Genomic DNA, 8,944 nt, shown 5'->3' on the forward strand with positions numbered 1-8,944 from the left:
AAGCTTTTTTCTTTATATATATGAATAAAGTTATTTTAAGTTTGAGTGGCTTAGTGGTTAAGACACGTAGTCCCTAGGGTCCTGCTAATGCAGAAACTTAATTCCAGTGAAATAATTAGTTTTAATCTTCTTGATACCCAAAGAAGACTAGTCCAACTTCTCTGTCTGACCTAGGTCTAGTTACCTTCAAAGAGATCCTTAATAGTATGAGACAAATTAATATAAATTATATCTTTCAGGCTGATAACAACAGCACCTGCCTCGTCGGCGAATTCGTCCACTCCTTGGCTGCTCAACTCTGTCAAGCTCCCAGACTTCAAGCCTACAGGGAATACTTGCTGAGCGAGGCGCATCTTCTCTCAAGTCTCTCATTAAAAGAGTGCATCGCAGACCCAGACCTGGCATTCGTCAGAGGAATTATTGAGCCCTTAACAATCCTCCGACGGAACGGCAGCATAGATTCCACGAACAGCATCGTTCTGGTCGACGGCCTCTGCGAAGCTGAATATCATCGACCGGACCACGGCTACACGATCGCCTCGTTCCTCTCGCGACACGTCCCAGATATGCCATCTTGGCTAAAAATTGTCGCCACTATTCGGACACAGTTTTTGGAACTCACAAAACAGTTGCCATACACGAGGCTGAGCTTGGACGAATCGGACAACGTGAATAAGGATCTCTTGGAGTACTTCAACGCGAGAGTTCAGCAGGTGCCGATTATAGAGACGAACATTAAAAGCTCCACGGGGAAGACTGAAGGTGTACACAACCCGGTGTTGAAATTCGCCCAATACGTCCTGCATTTGAGTCAAGGTTCCTTCTTGTTCCTGAAATTGATCATGGACCTGCTAGAGCGAAGTCACATAGTGGTCAAATCGACGAACTACAAAGTGGTACCGATATCGCTGGCACAAATCTTTTTGCTGCAATTCAATCTGCGTTTCCCTACCGTGCAATCTTTTGAAAAAGTTACGCATATACTAAGCGTTTGTCTATCAGCGTTATATCCACTAACCTTAGTGGAGATATACTATTCGGTGAACGCCTTACTGGTGGATACGTTTTTGCCCTGGGAAGAGTTCTGTCATCGGTTCGAGTCCCTCACAGATTTTCTCGTCAAACGCATCGACAATACGTACATGTTCTTCCATCCGTCGTTCAGGGAATGGCTCATCCGACGTGATGACAATGAAAGTCCGAAGTTCCTCTGCGATTTAAGAGCCGGTCACTGTGGTATAGCTTTCAGATTAGCGAGGGTCCAAGCCCCCCTGGATCCAGAGAAATCAATGGAGTTAGGTCATCATATTTTGAAGGCGCATATGTACAGAAATCTCGGACCAGCTCAATTAGGTCTCTGTCCGAGAGATTTGCAGGCGACTTTGGTTGCGTCAAGTTCGGCGAATGTTGGTGAAGCTATCGCTAATTTGAGGAATATTTATACTCCGAACGTCAAAGTGTCCAGGCTGATGCTGTTGGCTGGGGGTTCCCCTAATCAAGTGACTGAATGCCTCGGGAACGCCCCTCTGTTGTGTATGTACGCGTATCAGGGAATTATTGCAATGGTCGGGCTGTTGATAGAATTTGGTGCTGATATTGAAATGACGAATTCCCAAGGATGCTCAGCTCTTTCTTTGGCTTGTCAGAGAGGCCACACAGATGTTGCGAGAATGCTTATAGCATCAGGTAATTAAATGAATAAAATAATACAAAATAGTTAGTTACAAGTTATATCTTTATATATATAATTCTACTGTACGTGTCACTGAACGCATCTTAAACGGCTGGACTGATTTGAATGAATATTTTTGTATGCGTTTTGCCCTGGATGGTTTAGATTCACAAATCAGCCCGACAGATGCCGCCGCTGCAGTCGGTATTTATCTATACAACAACTAAACAGCTGGTATATATATAAATGGTCTGTACATGTGTTTGTAATTAAACTCCTAAACGGCTGGACAGATTTTGATGAAATTTTTATAGTCGAGAAAGATTTACATTATTAGATTTTTTTTGTATGTTAGACGTGTGTACAGGACAACGTCTGTCGGATCCGCTAGTTGTGATATAAATATTAAAATTTCTAAATATCTTATAAGTTTTTCTTTTTACAATTTACTAGTGAATTGTCCTTTTACAATGTTCTGTACATTATATTTATTTTTTCCCTATTTCCAGGTGCCTCTCTAAGCCATACGGACACAGCCGAACAGACTCCATTGGTCCATGCAGCCAAAAATGGCCACAGAGATACAGTGATATACCTTCTGGGTTGCCAGACGGGAAAAGATGACCGCAATTCGATAGATCTAGACGGTGACAACATTGAGCAAATAGTACCTGGGGCGAGGCACGCCCTAATAGCGGCAGCACAAAATGGACATCTCGACATCGTTGAATATCTACTTGATACGGCTGAATTGATCGTAAGTATAATTTGTTAGCTTTTAAGGCTTTTAATTCCTATTTATTTTTATATTATTTCTATTTATGTTTCTAATATTATTATTTTTTCTTATGTAAGTATGTTTTTGTTAGTAATGAGAATACATTTCTTTAAACCTTTGGATCTAGTCAGCATCCATATTGAGGTAAAATAAATTATGTAACTGGCACAATTTAAAGTAGAGTAGGTATACCTACTGTCCATGTATAATGTCTATAATGTCCTATATGTATGGGCTGAGTTCACGAGATCTGCTTATTACTTTATTTGTTTTAAGATCTAGGTGTATATATTTTTTATAATGTATTTTAATTGTAAAATAGTCAGTGTATGAATTATTGTATGGTTCTATCGTATTAGTAATAAGTAGTAACTGTTCAGATATAATAATTATGTGGGAACTAAATAAATATTTTTGGGATTTTCACTTTCTGTGATCATCTTAGCTTAGAGAAAATAAAAGTAGTTTATTTTTCATACTTTTACATATAAAATCTTATCTGTGATTCAATTTAATGATTTTTATATATTTATAGCTAAATTATAACAAATCTTGTATTTTTTGATGTTTTCTTTTTAAATAAATAAAATTAATACAAAACAAATACATTTTTTAATACATTACTATGTGATTCTATGAGCGCCTATTTAATTTCACAGCCGGACGGAATTTGTCCCGTAACAGGCGAGACAGCCCTCACGGCCGCCTGCTCGACCGGCAATGCCTCCATCGCTGATGCTCTGCTCATCCGAGGAGCCACGCCCTACTCCCTCAACGCAAGGCAAATGTCTCCTCTGGCCCTTGCTGCCAAAAATGGCAGAACAGCTCTGGTCCTAAGGCTATTGGACTCGGGGGCAGATGTCGCCGGATCTGGAGGGAAGATCCCCTTAATATTAGCAGCAGCGGAAGGTCACGCTGATGTGCTGGAGATGTTGTTGGCTCATGGTGAGTTTAAAGCTTAAATACTAATGATATCGTTCGGCTGATAACATCTTTATTATATGTTTTTACGCAAAATAATATATCGGCGATATTCCTTGTTGGGGGATTGAAGTAGACAATTTTCTGTAAAGAAATTACTGGTATAACTATATAATATACTAGCAGACCGGCCAAGCGTTGCTGTGGCTAAGGTTTTTGTTATATCACATAGTGGTAAACTATTCAAGGGAAACGGTAGGAGAACACCAGTTATGGGGACCACCATGCTTTTTTGATGGTTATGCCATTAAATTGTAGCTTATGTGAAACGTTGGTACTTTCAACACATCATCGCCATCTGTTAGAATTGTGACTATCAAATAATAAACAAATATTTTGCACTAAAATAATACTGCGGGTATAAATTGAGATGTAAGCTATCCTTTCTTTTAAGTTAAATCAAACTGCACACGGTGTGCAAATTTGATTCATATCGGTTCGGTAGTTAAGATTTGCTAAGTTAAGTTATTTAAGAAACATTTATAAATAACTAATATATATTTATAATATTATTATTTATAATAAATAACCCTACTCAGGGTTTATACAATATAAACTCACTTAATTAATTCATAACATACTAGATGACCCGGCAAACGTTGTTATGCCTAGTATATTATTTATAGGAAATATTTTTTAGTTCAATAAAAATAACTATCTACAATAATAAAAAATAGGGGTTAATCTAAGAGGGGGGAAAATTAAGGGTTGTTTGTATTCTTTCAATATTTTTTTTAGGGTAACAACCCTTTATCACTTAGGGGTTTAAAAGATAGATAGTAGCCGATTCTCAGACTTACTGAATATGCATAAAAATTTCATAAGAATCGGTCGAGCCGTTTCGAAGGAGTATGGGAACGAACATTGTGACACGAGAATTTTATATATTAGATAATAGAAAATCCTCATCCCCATCCTTTATTTTTAATAATATTTTAGGAGCGGATCCCGAGTCAGTGGATTCAGACGGCGTATGCGCATTGGGATGGGCTGCGCTGCGCTCGCGCATGTCTTCAGTCACCGCCTTACTCGATAAAGGAGCTCATATTGGTAAGCATATAGTGTTTTAAAATTCCCATTTTATCTGTAATCCTTGAAAAATACCGTTTACTTACCTAACTTCGTCGCCGGCAGGTCGTACGATCGCGCCTACGCTACGACACAAGTTATCGTAATAACATACTTAATCTTAAACGATAGATTGTATTAATTTTTAAGTTTTCCATACATGTGTGTTTAAATATATGGGTGTTTTATTTCTAACGACACGCACGCATAACTTCAATGTTAACATTTCTGAACATCTTCTACTAAACCTGTGAAACAAGTAGCGTGGAAGATCTCTTCTTGGTGGTAGGACCACCACGATTTCCTGATTATTATGCAAGATCTTGTTTAATAATTAATAAATCAATAACAATAATTTACTTACAATGTAATGCAGTACATAAGCCAATAATATCCGTTTTTTAGATCAAACAGACGGAAATGGGAGGACGCCTTTAGGCCTGGCCTGTGGAGGTCCATCGGATTTGGTGGAACTCTTACTCGAGAGAGGAGCATCTTTGGAAAAGGTGGATCACAGCGGCTTAAGGCCATTAGACAGGGCCATTGGACAGAGAAACGTTCCCGTAAGTATTTTGACTAATGACGTTCTCTGACACATTTTTGTGTCTGTTACGTTCTGAATAATGTTTAACTGACTTAAAAAAATGAAGTTATCAATTTACCGTGTATGTATATGTGTATGTAGTTTGATTAGGAAGATATATCTAGGCAATCGTTTTTTTATTTAATTTAGACATTTATTATATTCCCACTTATATTATATTTATTTTATTATATTCTCACTTAGACCACAGTCCAAGTTTATTCAAAATCAGGTCAGTAGTTTTTGGGATATCCACGCAGAAGGAAATAAATAGTGTACTTGTAAATAAAGTGACAGTCTGTGTCTCCCAATAGCGATAGCGATTGCGATCCCAACTCAATGTTGAGTATTTCTGTGTATTCCAAGTGTGCGAATCACTCATCAGCGCTACGGATGTTGAAGGAACTAAATCTAACTTGCATACAAGACGTGATCAGTATCGCTATTTAAAATTACAGGTTTTTTACGTAGGTAGTTGAAATCTGGCTAAATTAGCTTTATAGCCGAATTTTTTTTTTAAAGACAATTAATAAAGCCATGTTGGCCTAGTGGCTCCAGCGTGAGACTCTTATCCCTGAGGTCGTATGGACTTTGGACTTTTTCTATGTGCGCATTAAACACTCGTACGGTGAAGGAAAACATCGTGAGGAAACCTCACTTGCCTTAGACCTAAAAAAGTCGACGGCGTGCGTCAGGCTCAGGAGGCTGACCTTGCGTATTAGATTTACAAATGATCATGAATAATACAGAAATCTGATGCCAAGAACTAAAAAAAATTCATAGATATGAAAACCCTTCACATGCCTCGCATTTAAAATATTTTTTATTTACTCAGCATTTAAAAATTCCGAATGTGATACTGTGTCGAATCTGAATCTTTGAAAAACAAAATACTGTTATTTGCAGGTGGTTAATTGCTTCTTGAGGAAAGGAGCGAAACTTGGACCTACAACGTGGGTGATGGCGTCAGGCAAACCAGAATTTATGTAAGTGCACGACCTTTGTTGTACAGATTTAAAAAAAAGAGTGTGTGTATGTAGCGTTATGTAGCGTTAGATTAGAAGTTATACTTCTTTGGACCAACATATAATAATTGAATACATTTTTAATTATTTAATTTTTAATTGCGACTATATTTTCCAGGCTAATCCTCCTAAACAAACTCCTGGAAGACGGGAATCTTCTATACCGTAAGAATCGACCTTCGGAGGCGGCTCATCGCTACCAATATGCTCTAAAGAAGATAAATCCTTTGATCAGCGATGAAGGCCAGACGACGCCGGTTCAGCCAGTTCCGCATGAACACGTGGCCGCGTTTGTCCAGCTCAAGACTAATTTGCTACTTAATTTGTCGAGATGCAAGAGGAAACTTAATGTGAGTATTGTTCATGTATTTTCTTTTTGTTTGACAATTTTTGTAGTGAAACTTCTTTAGGGTAACATTTTTAAGAAACGTCACGAAGATGTGCATCGTTTTTGTCGAAGAAAAGGGAGAGACCAATTGAGAGAGAGTGAGAAGGGTGAATTAGCTTATAGAAAATTTCGTGAAGAGAATTTATGAAATATTAGTAGGTATGTCATAATAAAAAAGTTTTTTTTTAATTTATTTTCGAAACTTAATATTTTAATGACAATGAAATTCATTAAATTCCTAATATATCTTCCTTTTTCCCTCCCTCTAAGTCTCGGAAATCTAAAATTATAGATTTGTGTAAATATGAACAAGACTTAAAAATTAGTTTGCCAAAGAAGTTTTACTTTTGACATATGTAATATGTACGCACGCACTATTTTTTCATGTAGCGTGACATTTTATGTTACTAAAACCTGGAAGGCTTTCGCTACAGTAGTTAATACGTTAAGTAGAAAACTTATAATTATAGTAGAAAAAAAATTATAATATTTGTGAGGAAGTAAAACTAGAACCTATCATAGATTGATTTAGAGTAAAAAGAAATGTCTATTGCGAAGAAATTACTAATTAAAGAAAATTTATTAGACTCAAAGACAATTTGATTCGATAAACTAAAAACAAATGTCTGAAAAAAAAACATTTCTTTTCAGGAACCATCAGAAGCGTTAGATCTCGCGGCGCGCGCGTCCTTACTCCGTCCGAACGCGTTCGAGTGCGCGTACGCAATGTCACGTGCGATACTTGCTCTTAATAAACCCGCGGACGCATTACCCCACGCCCGTCGTGCCTTATTACTAGCTCCGCCCACGGATTTGTCTGCTGCTCGGACCCTCAAAGCCCTCCAACAGGAGATACTAACCAGAATGAACACTCCACATAGCCTGGACACGCGATCTATGAGGAATTATGACAGCATTAGTTTGAATATGCCTTAAGTGTCTTTTTATATTAGAGTGAGGTATGTATTTAAATCTTTGTACAGGGTGGATATTTTACTTGGAGTTTTAAAAATGAATTTACTTAAAAATGACAGTTTTTTTCTTAAATAGCCTTTTTTAAATAGATTTTTATGAAAAATATTTTAGTAAAATTTTATCTCCAGTATTATGTACGTTCTTAGTGGTGTTCAAAATTCCACCCAATAATGTATTAGTGTATCAATTTTAGTTAAAATTTAAATCCACGATCGATATTTACGAAACGAATGTACTTTAAAATATATAAATTGCGTTAGTTAAGTATTTTAATATTTTAAGTAAAATAGATATTAATTTATCCTATTGAATATGAATTGTAAAGTGACTTAAAAAAGTGCCTTACACTTAACACAAATATTTGACAAATTAAAAGATATTAACTTATATATAAAATTAAACTATAGGCCAATTATGTGTATCAAATTGTGTGTGAAATTTTATCTCTAAACTTAGAAAAATTGTATGGCCATTTTTGTCATACGAGAAACATATAATCTATATATTCGCCACATTGTATATATCGAGTGCCGTTTGAATTTTATTGATTGTTTAGAATATATGTGATCAAATAAATGTAAATAAGTGTTTTTCCTTTTCGTATTCCGTGTACAGTTTAGTTATAATTTCTCGAATATTTTGCTTGCCATTTGTTATTCAGTGCTTATATGAAATAGCAGTTTCTATATTGTTATTATTTAAATTTATTTTGAGTTAAACTCACGCGCCCGTTGTCTTGCTTGTATATAAGATAACACCAAACGTGGGGCCGCTTTTTAAATTGTAATCTTTTAATCGCATAGTTTTTGATAGACTAAATTTTTTAAATCAGCCGTTAAGGCTACGAAGTTTGGTGTTACCTGTACCTTATTTATTTTACCTTGTTTTAGGGAAATAAGGCATAATATCGTATTTTATGTAAAGTTTTTATAATATATACATCTTTTAGCAAAGAAATTATACCACAAATATAAAATTTCGATTAAAACATTTCTATGCATTTACTAAATTTTATTCATATTGGATTACAAGACTGAATTCTTGATACAATGCAAATGTAGAATAAACATTAGTACAATAGTTTCTGTCGACAGAAATATACTTAAACTGCTTTTAAATTTGTTTTTATTTAATTGACCCTCCCTATACTAATTCCATCCAAACTTTAACTTTGTTATGAATCAGTTGGCAAAGATTCAAAGTCAAGTATGTTAAGCGAACAGAGCTTAGAGTTAGTTGTAATTTGGAAGAACTTGCCTTGCCTGGTTTTTATGCAATCTGTAAATTCTTACCCTCTTAAAACATAATGAGTCCATAATCTCTTCATCATAGTGTAAACAAAAAAATGATAGAAAGAGTACTAAGACATGAATAAAAGGCTTCGGGCATAAGGACTTGAATATGAAAACAAGCAAGAAGTCCACGTTACAGAAAAGTTTTAGTGAACTAAATCTCCCATGTATATTTGAAAGAT

The 8,944-nt window shown here is 35.8% G+C and overlaps 1 protein-coding gene across 4 annotated transcripts in view; it reads left to right on the top strand.

Moving 5' to 3' along the window:
* The window catches only part of LOC125052619 (protein TANC2), a 220,287-nt gene extending 211,699 nt beyond the window's left edge, over window positions 1-8,588 (top strand). For all 4 annotated transcript variants that reach the window (XM_047653561.1, XM_047653562.1, XM_047653563.1 and 1 more), the window contains 8 exons: window positions 240-1,686; window positions 2,182-2,429; window positions 3,110-3,395; window positions 4,371-4,481; window positions 4,905-5,062; window positions 5,989-6,068; window positions 6,226-6,457; window positions 7,147-8,588. In XM_047653561.1, the coding sequence (XP_047509517.1) occupies window positions 240-1,686; window positions 2,182-2,429; window positions 3,110-3,395; window positions 4,371-4,481; window positions 4,905-5,062; window positions 5,989-6,068; window positions 6,226-6,457; window positions 7,147-7,431 (2,847 nt within the window). In that variant the 3' untranslated portion in view covers window positions 7,432-8,588. The remainder of the gene's footprint in view (window positions 1-239; window positions 1,687-2,181; window positions 2,430-3,109; window positions 3,396-4,370; window positions 4,482-4,904; window positions 5,063-5,988; window positions 6,069-6,225; window positions 6,458-7,146) is intronic.
* Window positions 8,589-8,944: the final 356 nt, after the last annotated feature.

Source organism: Pieris napi, chromosome 9, assembly GCF_905475465.1.
Source record: "Pieris napi chromosome 9, ilPieNapi1.2, whole genome shotgun sequence".
In the NCBI taxonomy this organism is placed as follows: domain Eukaryota; kingdom Metazoa; phylum Arthropoda; class Insecta; order Lepidoptera; family Pieridae; genus Pieris; species Pieris napi.